We start from the raw sequence: 21,707 nt of genomic DNA on the forward strand, positions 1-21,707 counted from the left end.
AAAAAAAAAAAAAAAAAAAAAAGTCATTTGTGCCCATTGCAGGCTGAGGAAAATGTAGGAAAAAGAGGTAAGAACCTGCAGACCGTGGTGCATGAGCACACTTCCTGTCCCCGGGTGCTTCACAGGAAGTGACTCTTCTGGGCCACTCGGTTCACCTCAAAGACAGAGCACACTCTGATCTCTGGGGTGAGCTGATTTGCTGGTGGGACTCTGATGTGAAAAGTCATGTGTGCTGGGGAAGCCGTGCACCCTGCTCACAGCACAGCCACCATCCGCAGTCATGTGGCACAGGCCTTGCCCTCAACTCTACATCTAAACCCAGTGTCACCAGCGACTACAGGAAGGGCAGCCAGACACATGGCCACCCTCCTGTTCACATGTGGCTGTGGAAAATAAACAGGCACATAAATAAATAAATAAGCTTGCTTCTGTGCGTTAGTGTGGATTACTTGTGAGGAGGACAGGATTATTCTTTTAGCTTGCACGACAAGCTACGTGGCTGTGTTAACAATGTGAAGTGAAACAAAGGCATCCCTCTTATGTCGTCCCCTCATTTAAAATAGCTCATCTCGGATGAATCAGCTTGCAGAGCCCTTTCGGTGGAGAAGAGGTTGTGGCTGCTGCACAGACAGACCGACCAACTCCCAAAAGCTCACACACTTACCCTGGGGAAGGTGGAGACCAAGCTGGGATGCTGTCTTTTTCCTGTGGAGATGAACCAGGGATGCCACCTTTCGCCTGAAAAGGAAATGCATGAGATGAAGGGAAGCTGTTGACAAGAGCTTCTGTTACTCCAAATTCAAGGCCATTTTAGTCGGTTTTGAGAAATGGCGCCTGAGGTAACGGGGGTCCTGGGCAAGGCCCTCGTGGAGCAGAACAAGCCATGTGACGCGTGCATGTCTGTTTCATTCCCTTTTGGGGTAGAAGCCGGGGGTGGGAAGCAGTCACATGTAGGTATTTATGTAAGTCTTGTTTTGAGCTAGGGTCCTCCCTATGTGCAAAAGCTGTCAGTGATCCTCTCGCCTCAGCCTCCTGGTTTTCCAGGCTTGCTCCGCTGCAGCTGGCAGCCTCTTTCTAAAGGACACCCTTGCTTTCCTGGCAGAGTCTGCCCTCTGTCCCCAGCACTCCGTGTTGTCCACCATCCTGGTGGCACATGGTGGCCTCACTGTGGTGGTTTCCTGAGTGTGGGGTGACATGAACCTTCTCCTCTGCCACCCAGGGGTCTGCATTTCAGATCTTCAGTCCATTTTATGAACTGGTTGTTTCACGTATAACTGACTTTTGAAAGTTCAAGTATATGATTTAGAAATATTTTGTCAGTGGCTTATACTTCATTTTCTTATTGGCAACTTTTAAAAAGCAAGTATTTTCAATTTTGGTGATGTCTAAATTACCACTTTTTTTTTTAGTAGACATTGATTTTGATGAAATATTGATGGAAACTTTGTCAACTTCAGGTCACAAAGAATTTGGGTTTTTTTAGAAGTGTTGAAGTTTGGCCTTCTCAGGTTCCTGATTGGCTTTGTTTAGTGTAGCTCAGAGGCATTTCTGTGAAGAAATGTGGTGTGAACAAGTCCGTATCTCTTTAACCATATGTATGTGGCTGAGTGTAGCGTCCCCAGTTGTTGCAGGACCACTAGGCAAAGATATCCTCTGTCCCACTCCACTACCTTCCAACCCTTGCTAAATCAGCTAGCCAGCAATGAGACGCTTAATTCTGGACCTTTATTCTGTTCCACTTATCTGTATGTCAGCCAAACATGTTATTTACAGAATTATTCTGGCCACTATCATGATCTAGGTCTTCTGACTTTCCACATACATTTTAACATCAGCTTGTGATTTCACCAAAAGACCCAAAACAAACAAAAACTCCACAAATGTCTGTCATTTTCCCATCACTGGGACACAAGCTGACACTCACAATTTAAAGGAGAGAGGTTTATTTGGCTCCCAGTTTCAGTGGGTTCAGTCCACGGTTGGCTGGCTCCAAGACAGAAATGGCATGGTGGAGGGGTCTGGAGGAGGACAGCTGCTCACTCCATGGCAGCCAGCAAGTAGAAAGACAAAGGAGGAGCTGGGGACAATAATACCCCTTCAGGTCATATCCCAGTGACCAATTCCACCCAGGCCCAATATCCTAACAGCACAGTTAGCTCTGAACTCATCCATAGGTGAATCCACTGCTGTGTACAGTGTCCCCAAGGTCTAGTCACTTCCAAAAACCCCACCTCTGAACATGAGGCTTTTGAGGGACACACACATCCAAACCACGTAAAGAGGCCAGATTGTAGATCAGCAGAGGATGCTGTTTTCATGATAGCTTTCCAATCTACAGACATTGTTTATCTTCCCATTTAAAAGATTGTCTTTAACTTCTCTCAGCCACAGATGGTTGTATTTAGTGTGCAGATTTGCACCAGTTTTGTTAAGCTTGTTCCTTTTGATAACATTTTGGGTTTCTTGTGTGCGTGTGGTACTGGAAATTTAGTTTAGGACCTCATGCTTGCCAGGCGGACTTGGCGCCATTGAGCTAAATCCCCAGCTCAATAATAGTTTTAAAAAGATAACAGCTTTCTGACTGCTAGTACATGGAAGTGATTGGTGTTGTGTCTTGGTGTTATGCCCTACATTTCCATTAAGTTTCTTCATTATTCCAACTTGCTTATGTGTTTTTTAGGATTACGTTGCATGAACAAAGTCTACCCTTGTATTCTGTGGGCCTTTCTTTTGGGACTTTAGTACATCCAAGTGGGGACAGAGGACACACTTGCCTTGCACTCAGTCTTAGGGGGGAGCATCCAGTCTTCTGTATGAAGTGAGACTGGTACTACGTGGTTTTTGTCACTGTCTTCTTTTTATTTCTAGGTTGTTATGATCTTTAAAAAACTATAAGATGTTTGATATTGTCCAATCCACTTTCTGAATGAATTGCCAGACACATAAAGGTTTTTGTCCTTTATTCTATTAATATTTTGCTTTTTATAACTGATTTTCAAATGCTAAACCAATGTTGCATTCCTGGAATAAAATCATTAATCCTAGTATACAATCCTGTATATTCTTTACTAGACTTGGTTTGCTAATATTCTGTGAGTAGTTTTTGCCATTTTTCATGACTACTGTTGGTTATGGCAGCTTCTGTGATGATGCCCTGAGTGAGTTAACTGTGTGGTACTCTCCTCTGCCTTCTGAAAGACTGTGTGCAATTGGCATTTCTTTCTTAAAATGTTTAGTAGAAGGTGGGCATGGTGACATATGTCCGTAATCCCAGCACTTTGGAGGCTGAGGCCAGCCTGGACTGCAGGATGACACCTTAACTCAATTAAAAAAGGGGGGGTAGCTGTTATCCACGAGTGCTGGGTTCTCTCTCTCTCTCTCTCACCCCCCCTTTTCTTTTCCTATTGGTATCAGTAGGGATGATATGAGCCTTAAATGTCATATACTGTAGGACACACACACACACACACAAAAGAGAAAAAGGACAAAAGAGGAAAACAGGAGAATCTGTAATTAAAACCTTCATTCAAAGGTAAATTTTGATGTTCAACCCCTCTCCCACCTGGCAAAATTCCAGCCTCAGTGAGGGTCAGCACTGTAACACCAGCTGGGTGTAATTTACTGCGTTTTCAATTTTTCACTTCTTTAAAGACTCTTTCTTGCTTCTTAGATGTTTCAGTTGACGTAGGTTCAGGAAAACATGCGGGTCTACGCCCCCTTCCAGCAGCCGGGGCCTCAGCTACCCATGACGTAGAAAGCGTCTACATGACCACAGCCCAGCTCACCAAGGGTCTGGACACATGGCTGCTATGGCACCGTTCATTCCCTGTCCCACAGGAGTGCCTGCTGGTCAGTCTGTGGTCATCCGCCAGCCCATTCAAAGAGGTGAGTCTACCGCCCAGAGGAAATTCCTTCTGGCTCCATCCCAGAGCACACCTGAGGAGAGGGGCATCCCCAGGAGCACAGGCACTGCCTCAGGTGAGAAAGGCCCCCTCGTGCTGCTGTTTGAGAAGCACTTTTGCCTGGCCCTGGGGATTTTCAGGGGTGCGGTTTCATCTCTGTAGTGCTTGGGGGTGAACCACCCCTTCCTGCTGATCTCTGCTTTGTATTGATTCTGATCGCATTCTTCATTCAAAACCTATGTTCGCCTTCTGAAGTTCAGCTCATCATCCTCAGTAGCTTTGAAGTCCTGCTTGGTGATGGCTTCGGTCCTGAGCACGGTTGTGCTTGGCAGCCTGGAGCAGGGGAAGGAGTCTCCTGCTGCAGCTGAGGTGGCCGGGCGTGGTGGCCCAGCCTCACCTCTCCCCGGGACTCCTGCAGGCTGAGCAGCACCATGCCACCCACAGTGCAGCTGCCCTCAACACGCCCAGCCTGCAGGGTCCTGAGCAGCCCCTTGCTGCTCCAGTCACTGCCAGCGCCTGAGCTTCGGACCTCTTCAGTTGGTCCTTTGCTCCGGCTGCTTGTTAGGTGTCAAGTTGGACCTTCGCTCCCTTAGAGTCAGTTGTGACCACATGGTCCACATAAGTGGAAAGGATGCTGCCTTTCTGGGTGAAAGACACACCAGGCTTGGGGGCTCCTATGAGGCAGAAATGTTTTGGAGACTTGATCCCGTGGTGCGGCCACACCTCGAGGCTGCCAGGTAAGGTGTGTTTGATGTTTGTGAGCACAGAGGTTTGTTTGACTGGTGGCCTGTGGGGCCCCAAGTTCTGCCCACATGGAGGAAGGAAGCCTTGCTTTCTTCTGGCCTTGGCCCCCATGCCACCCACTGCACAGTGACATGGCCCAAGGGGGTCGGTGTCCCCGAGTTGGGCGGCAAGCATGCTCTCTGTCCACAGCTTGCAGAGGAGGTTTGGGCCACTTGATTGACAGATTTGCAAACAGGGGCCACAGTTAGCTTGCACCTTTCTGCCCCTGATGGTGTCTGTGCAGGGCCAGCAGGCCGTGGAGGGAGGGCTATGGAACTGGGGCCCTCCAGGAGTTGCGTGGCTATGGCTCTTCTGTGGACTCACAACCCCACTCACAGCAGCAGGTAGCTGAGAGGCTGTGCCTGACTCAGCCTGTGGTGGCGTGTGCTAGACGTGGTCGGTTTCACCAGTCCCACTGCAGTCCAGCCTCGGTGTCCCCGCCTGGATATAGCAAGGATGGCCTGGGAGCTGGCTGGTCCCAGTGCATCTTTCCTGGGTGGACCTGGTCCCTACTGAGGGCCTGGACAGCACAGGAAGCCATCGTATAGGGGGGCCACGGGGGCCACAGGGTCCCACTGAAGTGAGCTGGATGCTGACCAGGAGCAGGCTCTGGGGAGCCGGCTGCACTGCTCAACAGGGTGGGGGCCCACTTCCTGAGGCCACACATAAACACACAGGCAAGTACACAGCACACCTCACACCACACGGACACTCTACACACCACACGTGTGTGCATACTGCACACCTTACATGTGCACTTATATATATATATGTATCACACACAGACACTACATATCATGTAGATATACACGACACACATCTCATACACACACCCCACCTGGGATGAGACGTGGAGGGACAGGCACACACCTGTGGAGCTGCCTCCTCCACCTGCAGCACCGGCTGTGTCCTCCCTGGCGGCTCTGGCCGCTGCTGGAAGTGGGTGTGCTTGACGTAGTCAAATGTGCTCTTGTTCTTGACCACTGGGAAGGAGAGGGCAGAGGGCAGCTCAGTGGCAGCCATGCCATGCCCACCCTGGGCCCAAAAGCGGCCCCTGTGCTGAGTCTCGTGAGGCGGGGATGGGGCACAGGTGTGGGTGCCAGGCGGCCGGGCACAGCAGTGGGGTGTGGTGGGCCATGAGGCTGACCCGTCTTTGTCAGGGGCTGAAATGTGGGCGGGCACCTCAGGTTACCGAAAGCACAAATGGGCCAGATGTGGCCTCATTCTGCAGGGGGCCTGCCTAAGATCCTCTTTCCCTGAAGCCCACACATTTGAAGCAGATGGTCTGCACTTATTTCTGGAATGCACAGGGCGTCCACAGAGCTGTTTCCAGGTCGAGGTGCGGAGTGGGTGGCAGCTGGCACTGGACTTGGTGAGTGCGGGGATTCAGCCTCCCGCCAGAGGTGTCTGGCTCTTTCCCAGCCTCCAGGCCTCAGAGCTGTGTGGGGGCTGAGCACCAAACCTGCCCCCAGTGCAGCGCTTTAAATGTCCCTTTGCGTGCCTGTCAGTGCCAGGCCATCTGCACCAGTCTTATGTGCCTGGCTACAGGGCTATACAGCCCAAAGCTTCCTGGGAAGCATCCCGACCGGGCTGCCAGGCTGAGGCTGAGTACCTCAGACCCCAGGTGAGAACCCTGAGGCTGCACACTGTGTCCTCCCAAGTGACCAGGTCCAGTGGCCAGCTCAAGTGGCCTGGAGAGCCCTCTCCTTCCCCAGCCTCCTTCAAAATGCTGCCTCCTCCACTCACACTGGCGCTCCTCCATCTCTGCCATGGGCCCCAGGCCCCTGTGGCTTCCCGGGAGTGTGCCCACTCTCACCGCTTTACACAGAGCCTCACAGCACGGTGCCTGGAGCACGGGCCAGACTGGACCCTTCCCTCTCTGCAGCTCTGCCCTCCTGCCTACGATGCCCTGAGCAGCTCTCCTCTGCGATGCCCTCTGCCCTGAGCCCTGCCTTGGAGCCAGCTGACTACAGACTGAAGCCTCAACAAACTGTGAGTCAAATAAACCTCTCCTTCCTAGGGTTGTAGTATTGTGTGTAGTGTCCTGGCAACAAGAAAGTAACTGAGACATTTGTTATCCCGTCAACAAACACAACCTGAACACCTTCTGCACACAGGCAGCACTGGCCAGGCCTCAGCACAGATTCTAAATACAGTCAGAGCTGCACCCACGATGCTGAATCCAGTGGTCTGCATCGTTTTCATTTTTACAACTCCACATCACAGAACCCTGTGAGCCAGGGGAGACACTGCTGTGGGGTGGCCCCGGGCCAGGCAGGGTCTGCGTGGGCACAACAGAGTCCAGTGGGCCTTAAGGCCTTTGGGTGGGGATAAGGCAGTCTCCAGGAGGAATTTCAGCCCAGGCCCCCAGAGGCTTCACCACTGACGACCACGGCAGGAGGAGGAGGAGGCTGTGCTGTGCCCAGTGAGGAGACCTCAGCTTCACTCTATAACCTCTACCTGGTGCTTCGCTGAACCCCGCTGTTCTCTCTTCATAGCACCCTGTTCTGGTCTGATGTTCCTATTCTTTTGCCTCTGAATATTCTAAACTCATCTCAAAGACTCATGTTTCTTGTTGGTCCTGGAATGTGACAGCTGGACCCGGTGCCCTTCTCTCCCTGTTACTTGACCCCTCTGCCATGAGCTTGTGTCTGGTGTGCAGCCTGAGGGCCAGGATGGGGTAGGAGCAGCTAGGTGGGTACGCACTCAGGTAGATGTGGAAAATGAACAGGTGCCCAAGCAGCAGGAAGCTGACTATGCCCACAAGCAGCACTCCGCCCATCATGCAGAGGGCCACAGGAGTCTTCACGGCCACATGCCACTTGGGCAGGAACAGCAGCCATATGGTCACGGCACTGATGTCTGTGGAGACAGAGACATGGGCGTCCACATCGAGGAGGTAGCAGCCCATGGGGTCCCCACAGCTGTCCCCCCTGCAGTCCTGACTGGTTGCCTAAAGAGGGGGTGGGTGACAAAGCCCCCAGAGCCTCACCCATCGCCTGCTCTGTCCCCCAGACCCAGACCTCACCCCCAGCCTGCCACCTTTGGAGACTGTGGGCCATGCCTGGCAAGATGCTGCTAGGGTGGGGGTCTCCAGGGACCCCAAAACCATTGCTGCCAGAATCAGGTACAGGGAATGATGGGGGCTGTGTGGGCAGACACCAAGGATGGGGATGCTTGGAGGATGCCGGCTATGCTGCCGTGCTCAGGTCACGAGCCCTGTGCAGGCTTCCAGACAGTGACCCAGGAGTCGCTTCATCCCACACTCAGTGAGCGGAATGCAGCCACCATGCTACTGTGGCAGGACCAGCATGTGACAGAGCTACCTGCTCCTGCCGCTTCTGCGGAGGCCATTCATGGGTCTCAGCCCAGGCTGCAGCCACCTGGGCCTCTCCTTGCACTCCACAGGAGTCCAAGGTCCAGATGAAGTGGCAATTGCTTCAGAAGACCCTTTGTGACCAGGGAAGAAAGATTGTGGGGGCTCCGGGATCATGAGACTGCAGCCACCAGGCAGAGCCCACATGTAGAAAGAAGTCCAAGGTAGATGGTACAGTTCCACCTGGAACTCCCAGAGCTGTTCTTGAAGGAACAAGCACACCTACCACCTTGGCTGGGAATGCTCCAGCATGGGACAGCAGGCTCCACCCTCTCTACTGAGGGTGTGCATAGTCAGAGCTGTTCCCGGGCCTGTGTCCTGCAGTCACTACGACAAATGACCGTAAGTCAGTGATGCTTCAGCCGCAGACCTTCACCTCACACTCTGAGGCCCCAGTCTGAGTGACAGCACGGGCAGATGACCTCTCTCCAGGGCTCAAGGGGCATCTTCCTGCCTCTCCTGGCTCTGGGGCTCCAGGCATCCCTGGGTGTGGTGGCTGCAGGGTTCCAGCCTTGGCCTCCATCCCCAAGTGGCTCTGTGCGTCTGCATCTCCTCCTCTGCTGCTTGGAAGGACAGTGTCCCTGGGAGTGGACAAGCTGGGCAAGATCCTCATCTCAAAATCCCCTGTCATGTCTGCCCTCAGTCCTGGAAGTGGACACACCTTGGGGGCCACACCCAGCCAGCCACACCTTTCCCTCAGTGTGGACTTCACTGTCCACAGCCCAGGCTCCTGGACCTGTGGTCACAATTAGATCTTGGCCGCTTTCTGCTTTTAACCTCCTGGTGGTGGCTCTTGGAAGGCAGCCCCTGGTCCACTGTGCCTGCATGGCCTCATGGGGCCCCAACACATCTCAGAACAGGCTGTGGAGAGGTCAGAGGGTACAGTGCACCTGATCTCAGGTGTGGGCTCCCGGGGCCTCAGGAAGCCCTTGGCTAATGTTGGTTACAGATTAAAGTGTCCCCAGTGGTCTCGTATTTGGAGGCAGAGCCTGGGTGGAGGTGGTCACTGGGAGGGGACCTGCAAGGGTGTGTTCTTGTGCACAGCTTCTCTCCCCTTTGCTTCCTGCCCACCATGAGGTGAACAGCTATCCTCCACCAGGCCCCTGCGCCATGATGTTCCTGCCTTGGAGCAGTCAGCCATGGACCGAATCCCCCCAAACTGTGAGCCACACGGAGACCCCCCTTTACATTGGAAGTGTCAGATGTCTGTCCTAGCAATGGGTCAGGTGACTGATATGCATGGACGTGGGGCTACCTGAAAGCTGGGCTCGCTGCTGTAGATGGACTCCTTCCTGGAAAGGTGGCCGGAGTTGAGTCAGGGCTCGCACAGGGTGGCCCAAGCGGGAGGCACTCCACACACTGCGTACCTTTGTAGCTGGGGTCCGTGCGGAGCTTGTTGGGGTTGATGAAGTGCTGGATACAGACATACAGCAAGATGACCTTCACGCAGAGCAGGCCTATCATGGCTGAGGCCACAGAGCAGAAGAAGAACCTGCAGGGGCAGAGTGTGCTAGGGATGCTGGCGAGGGTAAGCCAACCTCATGTGGGCATCTAACGGGGAGGACCTTCAATGATGCCCTGACAACCCATGGGCCACCTTCTAAGTTCTCCAGGCTGACATCACTGGCCACCGACCTCACAGCCATGCCCTTGCTCCCTGGCCCTGTGCCTGAGCCCTTTGTCGGTCTGGACAGGACGCTAGAAAGGCAGTCCACAGTGTTCATCCAAACCCAACAGTGTTCATCCAAACCCAGCAGAACTCGGCAGGGATCCTCCTGGGAATGTGAGAACTTGTCCAGACACCAAGTCCTTTTGTCTTCCTGCCCTGGTTTCCACATCCCTTGCTGGCACCAGCGAGGCTGTGCTATTCCCAGGGCCCTGCAGACCATGTCTGTTTTGGGCTAAATCACGCTCCGCTCCACTGTGCTTCCTGCTTCCCGGCAGAGCCTCAGGGCCCACACAGTGGCATCTGTCCCTGCAGGCTCTTTGGTAGGTCTGAGGATACAGGCTCTCCTGGCCCGTGCCTGGAGCAGCCCTTTCTGTGCCATCGCCTGGCAGCCTGAGGACCCATGCTGGGCCCTGCTAGCAGGCCACCTTCCTGGGGGATCTGAGCCAAGGCTGTGTCCATAGCTGTGGACCCCAAGTGCCGTTCAGTGACCTGGCTGCTCCCTACACGCTCACTGCAGGCAGGGGAAGCAAAGGCCACTGAACCTGTGGTTTATGTGATGCTCGCAGCCACCAGGGTCTCTGTCCCCCACATCGGGCCTGCATGGAGGAGGGGCACTATGTCCTCCTGGCTGTCTTCGTGAAGACCAAGCTGATGGACGCTTGGCCCAGACAGGGCCCCAGAGCCCCGTGGATCCATTGCAACCACAGCCCGGACACTCTTGGGTGCCCCAGGTCCACCCACTGAGCTGGGAGGGCTGCCTAGGTGTGGAGAGGGCAGATGGCCCATGACAGTAAGTCCAGGAGGCCCAGCTGGTTCCTCCAGGACAGGCCAGGGTCTCAGGGTCTGGAGTTGTGGGCACAACCAGGGACAGCTCCACCACACAGTGCAGGATGAATCAATGGGGGCACTGAGCCTTCTGTGTGGGGATCGGGACGCGGCTTCACGAGGGCCCTTCTCCCACGTGCGCATGGTCCATGGCCTCTCACCCCTAGCACCCAGGCCCTGCTGGAGATCCTCCAGGATGCACCTGGACCCCATGAAGGCCCCTGCGGCTCCCGCCAGCCCTCACCAGTAGTTCCTGCTCCCCACACAGTTATTCAGCCACTTGCAGTGGTGGTCGAAGCCAGCGACACACTTGTTGCAGGAGCTGCAGTGCTTAGCTTTCTCGTTCCTGGGGGAATCGAGGGAGTCTTGTTGGCCCAAATGTTCAGGTGGGGTACAGGGCTGGGACCCCCAGTGCCCTGGGGACCTGAGACCCAAGATGTGACCCAGCAGGGGCTACAGCAGCCTTGCTTCTTCTATCTAGCCTTTCCTCATCTGGAAAACCAGAGGGAGATTGCCTGTGTCCTGGGCCATGGGAGGGGTGAAGGGCATCGGGATGGAGGGCCCAGCCCTTGTTGGAGCACTTGGCCCAGCCGGCAGGCTCAGCTGTCACCTCAAGGGCCGCGGGCTGCAATGCTCGGGGTTGGACTCACACAGTGACCTCACACAGGTGGCAGTACAGGTTCTGGATCACATGTGCGTGCTGGGAGCGGTCGAAGGTGGGCACCGGCTTGGAGTAGTTCCTGAGTCGGACGTTGGCTTCGGCTGGGTCGATGGTGACTGCGGAGAGGTGGACGACCAAGTGGAACAAGAACACTACGGCGGTCACCTGGAGCGTCAAGGAAGACACGGCTGGGCCAGGTGAGGAGGCTGCAGTGCCCCTGGCCCTCTGCTATCTGTGTCCCAGGGATCAGCCCTCTCTACCCTGCCACCACATGTTCACCCCGAGATTCGGGATGGAGCCTGGGCAGCGGGAGGCCCTGCAGTATTCCTGTCCCAGGCCTGGCACCAAGGGGCCTGGGCTCCTGTAGCAGAGGAGGGGCTCCAGCCTCAGCCAGGGAAGGTACCCCGGCAGGATGCATGGATGCCAGACAGGCCACAGGCAGAGGGTCCAATGACAACCATGGCCCAAGTGCAGAGGACCCCACCTCTCAGGGCCGGGGCACGCGTGCACTCTCTCCAGCCAGGCCCAAGTGGCCATGGCAGGAGCAGCTTTGCGCTCTGGCCAGGAGGAGGATGTGCTCCCTCAGGGCTCCACACCCACAGACCCCGTGCTTCCCTCCTCACCTGGGAGACCAAACAGAAAGGTGCGGGGCACAGGGCTCCACCCCCTGCACTGGGCGTTTGGGCCAGGCTGCCAGTGCATGCAGGTTCCTGTGCGGCAGCTAGGGTGTGTCCAGTGGTGGGTGCCCCTTGCCTTGGCAGGCAAGGAAGGCTGGGGTGCAGCCAGTCCCTGCAGGAGCCCTGTGCATCCTCCTGGGGCCAAGGATCACTGGTGGACAGCCAGTCCCCACCTAGATGTCCCCTGTGGACATAAAGCTGAGCCACCTGAGGACCAGGGTTCTACCACAGGGCCCACCTCAGTGCCCAGCCCTGTCCAGAGTGTGGGGCTGGGAAAGCGCTCCACCTTGCCTGAGGAGGGTCCCCTAGGAGTCTCACAGGGGAAGAGATTCTGCTGAAACTGGGATAGTATTGGGGTAGGGCTGGGTAAGCACGGTGGGTCAGGACACCCACAGAAGGGCCCTGGTGCCTGTCACACATGCCCTGACAGGGCACATAGGGCTGGCTGTCCTGTCCTGTGAGGGTCCCTGGCACTCGGTGCCCTCCCATCACCTGCCAACTCCTCCTGACACCAGATGTCTGGTGTAGATGAGGTCTCACAGGCTGCCAGTCAGCTACATGGACTCAGGCGGGAAACTATAGGACCCACAGTGTGGGGCGGCTCCGCACCACTCCCTGCAGGCTGAGCCCAGGCCAAGCTGTCTGTTTGTGTGGTTACTAGGCCAACAGGCGTGAGTGGGAGCCTGTGACACTAGAGGGCAAGGGCTGGGGACACGGATGGTCAGGACTGGTGTGGCTCACTCCCTGGGGCTGGAGCAGAGCTCAGCGGGCTTGGTGGGCAGGGAAGGAGGGTAAGGAGACAGGCTCAGTGGCCACCCACCCCAGAAGAGGCTGAAGAAGGCATGCCCTGTGACAACTGCACATCCTGCTGCGGGTGGGGCCTGAACACTGGGGCCTCAGGTGGAGGTACGGGGCCTGGACCTGCCTGGCAAACACCCCGGGTCTCTCTGGGAACAGGGCTCAGCTTCCTGGGGACCCTGAGATTCCAGGCAGAGTCCCCACCTAGATGTCCCCTCTGTATGAAGCTGAGCCACCTTAGGAGCAGAGTTCCACTACAGGACTCAGCCTCAGTGCCAGCTCCTGCCTGTCAGCCCTGACTCGGGCGTCTCAGGTCAGGAGGACAAAGGTAAGAGAAACAAGGTGGCTGCCAGCTCAGGCCTCCTCTGGAAGTTTCGGCCCGGTCTGGGAGCCGAGAAGCCTGAGCTCAATGTCCTTGGCAACAATCTGTGTTTAGTAAACAAACTGCAAGAGGGAGCCAGCTGTGAGACTCTTGCCCTTCGCCCTCCTGACTCTTCGACCTTGCCGGGTCCTGCAGGCAGGAAGTGAGCAGAACGTGAGCAGGAGGGGAGCCATGAGCCAGTCCCTGGTCCTGTCTCATCTGCTCCCAGGGTGAGCTCTGCCGCAAAACTGGATGGCTCTGAGAGGGCTCTGCAGAAGCCCCCTCGCCTGAAGCTAAGGGCCCCGAGGCTGTGACTCTTCCACCCCAGAGCTGGCAGAGACGTCCCTGGATTACACAGAGCTGTGTGGAGTCCAACCCTGCAGTGCCTTCCACAGGGAGGCAGGTGTCAGCCAGCCTCTGTCAGGGTCTCCAGCTGTGCACTGCCCCTCTTGGAGTAAACCGCACCGCCCTGTCCAGACCAGTGGCTCCCAGCCCCTGGAGCCCTGCGGGCAATGGATGACACTGGCGCCCTCCAGTGGCCATGGCGTGCCCTGAATGGGAAGTGGCGAGCACTGAGCAGGAAGCTGGTCCTGAGGGAGAACAGTGGGAGGTGCAGCATGGAGGGTGGGGTCAGGGGTCTGGGATGATGCAAACCCAGCAGAGAGCAGGTGGAGCTCAGGGCTGTGCACGATGCGAAGACCAAGGCCAGAGAGGTTCAAGGACAGTTGGAGGAAAGACTTAGTCACCCAGCACAGGCATGAGGTCAGGGGCTGAGGGCCAGCAGGGCCCATGCCTGGGAACTGGGACTGACTTGGAAATGGGGTCTCCTCCTGCAGACAGTGGAGGTGAGGTGAGGCCATCGGGGTGGGGCCCTGCCCCAAAGTCTCCCTGGGAGGAGACTGGACAGAGACAGGCTCCCCGGGGCTGGTGGAGGGAGGACAAAGCTGGGGACAGACAGCACCTTCATTCCCCCCACATATACCCAGGCCTCAAACTGAAACAAAAATAACTTGTGAGCCAGACATGGGAGGGTGCATATCTGTAATCCCAGCACCCTGGGAGGCCAAGGCAGAACGACTGAAAGTTTGATCCCAGCCTGGGAAACTTAGGGACTTAGCAAGACTATCTCAAAATGAAAAATGCCCCCTACCCCAGCAGGCCCCAGATGCCATGCTGTGTGGGAGATGCCAGCCCTGCTTGGGCCAGGCTCTGGCTAGAACTGTGAGGCCTCAACCAGGCAGGTCCAGTCATGAAGCCAGACACGACCCAGGGCCCCAGAAATGCTGTGGCCACAGCCTCAGCAACATAGCCACACACGGCCCCAACCCTGGCTGATTCTGGCCCCTACAAATCCTGCCCAGGACTCTGGGGACAGAGGAGGAAGCTGAGATGAGATGCACAGGCAGGGTTCTGAGTCTGGGCTGAGCGTGGGGCCGGCTGAAGACACTGGGTTTTCTAGATTCCCCCCACCCACCACCCATCATGGACAGGAGGCCATGCTGAAGGGCACTGGGGACCAGGGTACTGGTATTGGGAGGGTCTGTGAAGCACAGGGGCCTTGGGATGTGGGAGGACAGAGGAGGGAGAGGCAGCGGGACCCAGGAGGGTGCAGCAGGTCTGTGCACAGGTACAGAGTGCGAGGGGAGAGGCTGCGTGGAGAAGAGAGGGCACCTGATGATGGAGGGGTGTGGCTGGCAGGGGCCACATCTGCAGGGCACAGGGCAGCTGCACTTCCCACCACAGGTGATACCTGAACCCCCACACCTATCCAGGCCTGGGCAGAACCCTGGCCTCCTCACAAAGCCCTCCTTGTGGAAGTGGAGCTGCTGCCCATCTCCTGGAGTCCCTGCTGGGCACCCAGGCTGCAGTGAAGTTGGGGGGTGGTGAGGAGCAGAGCCTGGCATGCATGTGCACTGATGTGTGTGTGTGGTCGCACTCCTCACTAAGCTGCCTCCGGCCCTGGGAGCCACAGCCAGGCTGCCTAGCCCTTCCTGCCTGCTCAGGGAGATGCAGCTGCCCAGGGCACCATAGCCCCAGAGCTGAGCCCCAACTACTGAAGACACAGCTTAGCCTCTCAGCTAGCCTGGGGGGAGGGAGTATCCCATACATCCCTGCAGGAAAATTAGCTTTGAATGTTTATATTAGAAGCCAGAAAAGGCCTGACATATCAATAATCCTAGTTTCTACTTTTAGATGGTGGGAAAAGAAGGGCAGAGTAATCCCAGCGGCAGAAAGAAATAACACAAATGAAAGCAGAGAATGTTTTTAAAATAGAAGCAAACAGAATTAATGTATTCTAAAGTTGATTTCTATAAACAGCTATGAAGGCCAATGAAGGAAAAGAACAGGCACTCAACTCCAGCATAAAGACAGGTGCAGCAGCAGGGCCCTGCAGATACAGACAGGGAAACAGCCATGCTGCAAACAATGTTGTCCCAGGAAACCTGGCAGTTAAATGAATAATCACATTTCCTCAACAGTACAACTTATTCAAGTGGACAGGAGATGAAACAGAAAAGCTATTCAGCCCTTTATCCTTGAAAGTCATCAAATTCCTTATCACACGCCTTCCCACAAGAGGCCTCAAGTACTGGGAGGAGGAGAATCAGGCCAGCTAGCCGAGGGAGCCCAGGGCCAGCCCGGTCACTGAGCCAGTGAAGGCTGGAAGGCATCTTGGAGCCACAGGCATATGGGGATCCTCTGCATGTGGCAAGGCTGAGCCTGCTGGCGACTTCCTAGTCGTGACCCAGTGCAGTGGATGTGAGAGTGAAAGCCCTGCCACCTACACCTGCATCAGACGTGGTAACATTTCCTGACATCCAGGGCTTGCACAACAGCTCCCAGAAGGGAGTATGAATCAACGGCGGTCTGCAGAACCCTGGTGATCAAGGTGAGTGACGGGCATGTGGGGTCATTTTTGCTTGAAAGAACTGAGTTCCAGGGTAGAGCACCCCCTTCATGGGTGGCTGAGCCCCGGAGGAACAGTGCAGACCCTGCCCAGGCTGTAAACAAAGGTTCCCATTCAGCCCCTCCCACCTGTGTTCTCCGCTGCCCCCTGCCCACCACCCATGCATCCTTGAGTCTCTTCACTTGCCAGCACCTGCAGGGGCGCAGCCATGTCCTCATGGAGGACATCTCAGCGAGGATGGACTCCAACTCCAGATGCGACGTGCCACATGGCCACTGTGCACCCACTGCCTGCCTACCTGTCCTCAACAACACAGGTGCAAGGCCTGGCCAGCCAGGTGTGACATGGAGCACATTATTGCCCACAGTTTTCTAGGTGCAGCACCCTGAGGGCCAGTTGTGATGTTTATGCAGTAGCCACGCTCATCACAGAGGGAAGCTGCACAGGTTGCAGTGAGCTACTGACAGGGCTGGGGCCTGCAGTGGTGCGTGGTGGAGTTCAGCTTGCTTTCAAAGTCCTTTCTAGCAGCTTGCCCCTCTTCAAAGGACAACATAAAGTGGCCTCGGGGTACTCTGGGAACTTCAGAGTGGCCCTCCCTCTTCTCGGGCTCCCCACTGCCAGCCCCTTCCACTACCTCAGACCTGGCTCCCAGCTGTAGGTGGGGCCTCTTTACATGGGGATGAATGGCCAAGGCACACAGGTGTGGGCAGAGCCCATTGGGAGCAGCTCTCTGGGAGACTGCTGCAGAGGCCCCCTTCCCACCACCACCCCACCAGGAAGAAGGATACAGAGTAGGCAATGTACTTCCAACTGCCTGGCAGGAGGGGAATGACGATCCCAAAGGTGACAATGGACAGGGCCAGGTAGGTGGCCCAGGCCACTGCCTGGAAGGGGTGGAGGGGCAGTGACCAGCCATTCACCCTGGACAGGTGGCGTGGTGGGCTCTTCAGGCCCCTGGCCTGGGTTTCTGGGAAGACGCGTCGAAGGCTCCTGCTGAAGAGGTCCATCTGCAAGACAGAGAAGCCACAGAGGCTATCAGGCCCTGGAGGAGCAAGGACGGTCTGTGGGACCTACCAGCCATCACTAGAACCTCCTGGGCCCAGGGCCACTACAAAACACCTGGGGGTGGCTGGAGTGGGCTGGACAGCCCTGGGCACAGCCCCCAGGGGCTCTTGGAGCTGTGGAACCCAAGGGCACACATATGTTCACTTGGCCAGGGCCCCAGGTGGCCAGGTATATACAATTTCTGGGGAAGCCCTTGCCAGGCACCATAGCAAGATGACTCCTGGAGCTAGTGTATAAACATGCACTGACTCATCAGGGCCAGAAGAAAATGTAGCACACCACTGAAGCCACCAAGAAAATACAGGAAACACTGGATATTGCCAAATTAGCTGGCATTGCACTTTCCAGAAACCCCCCCTCGAGCACTTCCTCCTTTGCAAGTACTGCACAAGAACACAGCTAGAGGCCACACTGCAGAGGGCTCTGGTTATCCCTTCCTCAGAGCCCTGGGACCTCTGGACACTGCGGAGTTTCCCAGGTGAACAATGGAAGGAGGGGCTCTGTGGTCATTTCTGGCTTAGCACTCAGGATGGTGGCTGGCATTAGAGATAGGTATGGAAAACACCTTTGGCTGGGAGCTGTTAAAGAGGAGCTTTGCAAAAAGCTCCTTATGCAAAGGGAAAAATTCAGAAAGTGTAGCAGATGGAAGCACTTTAGGAAGAGATGTGAGGAACCTTCTGAGACTCTTGTCCCCTGTGAGGTGAGCATCTGCCTGGCTCCCTGGCATGCACTGTGGCTACTGGTCTCCTGTACTCTCTGAGTGACCCCAGGCAGGCATAGCCACAGGGCTGGGGCTTTGTGGTGGCTTGAATATGTCTGGGGAGCTCCAGGGGAGTGTGGCTATTATGAAGCTAGACCACAGTACTGGGGTAATAATGTGTACTGAAAATACAGCTTTCTACTAGATACAAAATCCAGATGAAAGCACCAATGGACAGAAAGATGTTGGCAAAAATCCAGATAGTACTCTGGAAGATCAATGGAATAGTCACAGCTGCCAGAGTGGCAAGGCAGACAGAGTTCTTGAACCAAATCCGCTGAAACCATAAACCAAATTGAACCTTTCCTTCTTTGAATTGTGATGTCAGGTTGTGTCCCATCAACAGGAAAGCTAATATAGAAAATTGTATCAGGAGTGGGGTCTTACTGTGCCTATACCTGACTATGTGATTCAGAAGCCTTTGTGACTGGTTTATGGAAGGAGTTTGGAATGTTTGGAGGTGCCAGATAGGGAAGTCCTGAGTCGCGGTAAGCAGAGCCCCATGGATGATCTGGTCAGAGTTCAGAAGACTAGAATGATACAGAAAGGCAGACAGTAAAGACCAAGCTCATGAGGTTTCAATTCTACTTGTATTAGAAGTCATGTGCACTAAACTTTGACCAAAAAATTGTCATATTTTGCTCCAATCCGAAGAGTGAGGGAGACTGAGATTAAGAGTGGTACACTAATTAATCTGGCATAGGAAAGTTCAAGGCAGCCAAAATAAAGGTTGTGGCATGGGCACTGCTGGCTTTTAGCCAGATTTATAGAGAGAATTGAGGTCAAAAATTGAAGCAGAGAATTTTGAAAAAAACTTTAAATTTGTCCCAGAAGAAACCATATGTAAGAGGTGTAGCTACTGAAGAGTTTAGTGCTTTGAGGATATCTCAGAAATCAGGAAGACTCCACCATCCCAGACTGAAGGGTACAAACAATCAACCTTTCATGTGAGAAGAGAGTCTAGGGCATCTTCCCAAGAAAGACCTCCTACTGAATTGGTTCCCTGGGATTCATTTCATTGTGCTCAGCCATCCAGGCACTCAGAGCCTACTGCAGCCATGACCCAAGGGGGCTTGGCTACTGCTTCTACTGACAGCAGACCTTGGCACTGTCAACATGTTGCCGTTTTAACCAGCATGACAAATGCAAGATTTGTTGGGTCAGGGAGGGTTCTACCCAGATTATAAGAAAGGCCAAGCAAGGAGCCCCTGAGAGCGAAGTATCCGAAGCTGTGGGAATGAAGCCAAAGGTACAGTGGCAACCCCAGAAACTTGGAGATGTCATAGAACACCTGCCACACGATGATATCCCACATGACACATGCACCACACACAGCACACATGCAGCACAATCCTGGACTCCTGTCGCTCTCTCCCTTCCTGTGATAGCGTCATGTCCCTCCACCCTACCTTGGTTCCCTGACTGCCTCCCTCCAGTCTGTACTCACCGAGTCTGGCTGGGGCCCTTTGTTTACTGTCCCAGAACACAGGAATTGGGGTATGTGATATACGACTGGCCCAGGAAGCAGCACTGTTGGGTTGGGTGGCACCTGGCGCCTCTCTGGCCCTTGCAGCTCACACCTTGTTCATAGTTCCCGCGCAGGCATCTATGCTGGATGTCACCGTAGTGGCCATTGGCCAGTGACACCATGGGGGCAGCACTCCTGGGCTTCTCACGTGCACTGCCTCTGCCAGTCCTAGGGACAAGTCTGGACAGCTTTGGCAGTGGGCCATGCTGTCTGCCTTTGAAGATCTAGAGACAAACTACCTCTGCACACACCTAACACCCCCACACACCCGCACACACCTCACTTGGGGCTCAACACCTTGATACTCAGCTGGAGACCAGATTCAGCCCACATGCCAGCCAGCAAGCAACCACCCTGGCCTCCCTTGGCACACAGCCCTCCTGTCTCAGCAGCCCAGAGAGCACACATCTGGACCTTCCTGTGCATGGCTCCCTTTTCTGAGCATCACAAGGCAGAAATTCTGGGACTCCTGAGGAGTCCAAGTGGATCATGCTGCTGGCTGTGGTGTCGACCTCAGGGGCCATGTCAGAGCCTCCATTGTGGGCCGTGGTTGGAGTGAGGTGGGAAGTAGCACCTGGCTACACACAGCACCTTCCCACCCTGACCTCTCACCTCTCCCACGGGCTGAGCAGCAAGGTCAGCCCCTCTCTCTGGTACCAGCCAGACTGAAAAGCAGCGAGGTCTAGGGCCCTGGTCCACCTGGCAGCCATGGAACCCAAGGCGCCTCACAGACCTGTTGTGGCAGCCATGGAGACACACCGTGGGGGAGGGGGCAGGGATGGGGCATCCAGCTCAGGCATCCTGTGTAGTGGGCCTCCAACCACTGGGAGGCTGGGGCTTGATCCCCATGCTTCCAGTCAGCCAAACCTACTTCCGGCCAGGTCTCGAGGCAGACATGCCAGCCTGGGCGCACCTGGCTACCTTCCTGACATGTGAGGAGGGCTCCATGGCAGGCTGGAGAACCCGTGTCCTCAGCCCATGTGCAAGGTGGCCTTGCACCCACCAATCCTCCTGGAATCCTAGGCTCAGAAGTTTCTGGCTCCCTAGTGTGAGATCTGTTGACCATCTGAATGCATGGTGGTGTGCCCCTGGGGGTGGGGTGGGGTGGTGCATACCTTTTCTGTCTACTGTAGCTTCCCTGGTGCCACCCACCATCCTGACCAGGCCACCTACAGTGCGTCATGTGCCAAGGCTGCAGTGTCTGTGCAGGTCACCATGTGGGTGACTGGCAGTAGCTGTGTCAGGCGTGGGGCAGGCACTGGAGCGTGGACCACTATGCTGTGGCCATAGGCCAGCAGGCACAGGAATGGCTTGCGTGGCCGGCAGCTGTGACTGCCTCATGCTCCCTAGGACCTGGGGCCTTGCTCTGGACAGCCTGGGGTGGGGGTGCTCAGAAGCCTCAGCTCCTTTCATATGCTGGGCCACAGGAGGACATGGGCCTCCTTCTCTGTACTTGTCCCTTCTGCTGGGCTCCAGCTTCTTTTATGGGTCAGAAGTGGGCTCAGTCCTGGTTCCATGCCAACCCCTCATGGAAACAGGCATCCCAGATGTTTCCCTGGGACCAAGATGGCCAGCCTGTACTCACACCTGCTGCAGAGGCCCAACAGCTGTGACAGTGGGCTGCACTGGCTTCCTCTGTCTGAAGATCTGGAGACAAAAATACCCTGCACACAACTACACACCCTCACGCACCACACCTGCACACCCACACATCCATTACCTGCACACTCACTTCCCTTGAACACTCATATATACCTTGCCTTTGCACACACGACTTGCACACCCCAACCGCACATATATTTTGCCTGTGGACTCACATCATGTGCACACATCACTTGCACACCCATACACTCTACTACACACTCTTCTCACTTTACACACTTCCTCACAGACCAAGAGCTTTTGGCATGACTCCTCTGCCTCCTCTTTGTTCCCAGCACTGAAGGCCATACTGTGAACCTGCACAGGTTCCAAGGTAGGGTTGGCCTCACCCTGGAGTCACAGATGCAGGGTCCCACACCTGGAAGTTCACACCAGCCAGCGAGGGCCAGACTGATGGCAGAACTTGCAGATGGGAAGTCTGCCTCAATTTCCACATCTGCAACAAAGCCTTGGGGCAGATGGGGTGCTGTGCTCCTGGCTCAACGGACACCAGAGTGGCTAGACTGTGGCGGGGGTCTGGGGCTAGCCCTGGGCCACACACCAGCAGACACCACCATACTTCCTATTTCCTCGACATGAGCAGACTGATGTGTGGGGCCTGGCGTGGGAGGCAGCCACGGGCTTCACAGCTCACCTTTGTTCTTGGGCTGTGACAGCTGCCCTATACCCCAGCTCTGGCCCTTCACAGCCCAGGCACAGCCTATGGAAGGATCAGGAACAGCCTTTCAGAGC

The 21,707-nt window shown here is 55.5% G+C and overlaps 1 protein-coding gene across 10 annotated transcripts; it reads right to left on the reverse strand.

Moving 5' to 3' along the window:
- Positions 1 to 502: 502 nt before the first annotated feature.
- LOC104876557 (probable palmitoyltransferase ZDHHC11) lies at positions 503 to 20,022 on the reverse strand. 10 transcript variants are annotated; one of them, XM_010644791.1, is made up of 9 exons: positions 19,926 to 20,022; positions 19,233 to 19,481; positions 16,749 to 16,967; positions 11,206 to 11,381; positions 10,800 to 10,901; positions 9,317 to 9,474; positions 7,392 to 7,547; positions 5,524 to 5,668; positions 503 to 738 (listed from the first exon to the last, which is right to left on the reverse strand). In XM_010644791.1, the coding sequence occupies exons 3-9, from the start codon at positions 16,965 to 16,967 to the stop codon at positions 579 to 581; spliced, it is 1,116 nt and encodes a 371-aa protein (XP_010643093.1). In that variant the 5' UTR covers positions 19,233 to 19,481; positions 19,926 to 20,022; the 3' UTR covers positions 503 to 578. The 10 variants fall into 10 exon arrangements, with proteins under 10 accessions (XP_010643093.1, XP_010643002.1, XP_010643143.1 ...); XM_010644700.1 differs by lacking the exon at positions 19,233 to 19,481; XM_010644841.1 differs by lacking the exon at positions 19,233 to 19,481 and having other exon boundaries at positions 9,429 to 9,553.
- Between the last annotated feature and the right edge of the window lie 1,685 nt (positions 20,023 to 21,707).

Source organism: Fukomys damarensis, unplaced genomic scaffold, assembly GCF_012274545.1.
Source record: "Fukomys damarensis isolate Sample0158 unplaced genomic scaffold, DMR_v1.0_HiC HiC_scaffold_1, whole genome shotgun sequence".
Lineage (NCBI taxonomy): Eukaryota > Metazoa > Chordata > Mammalia > Rodentia > Bathyergidae > Fukomys > Fukomys damarensis.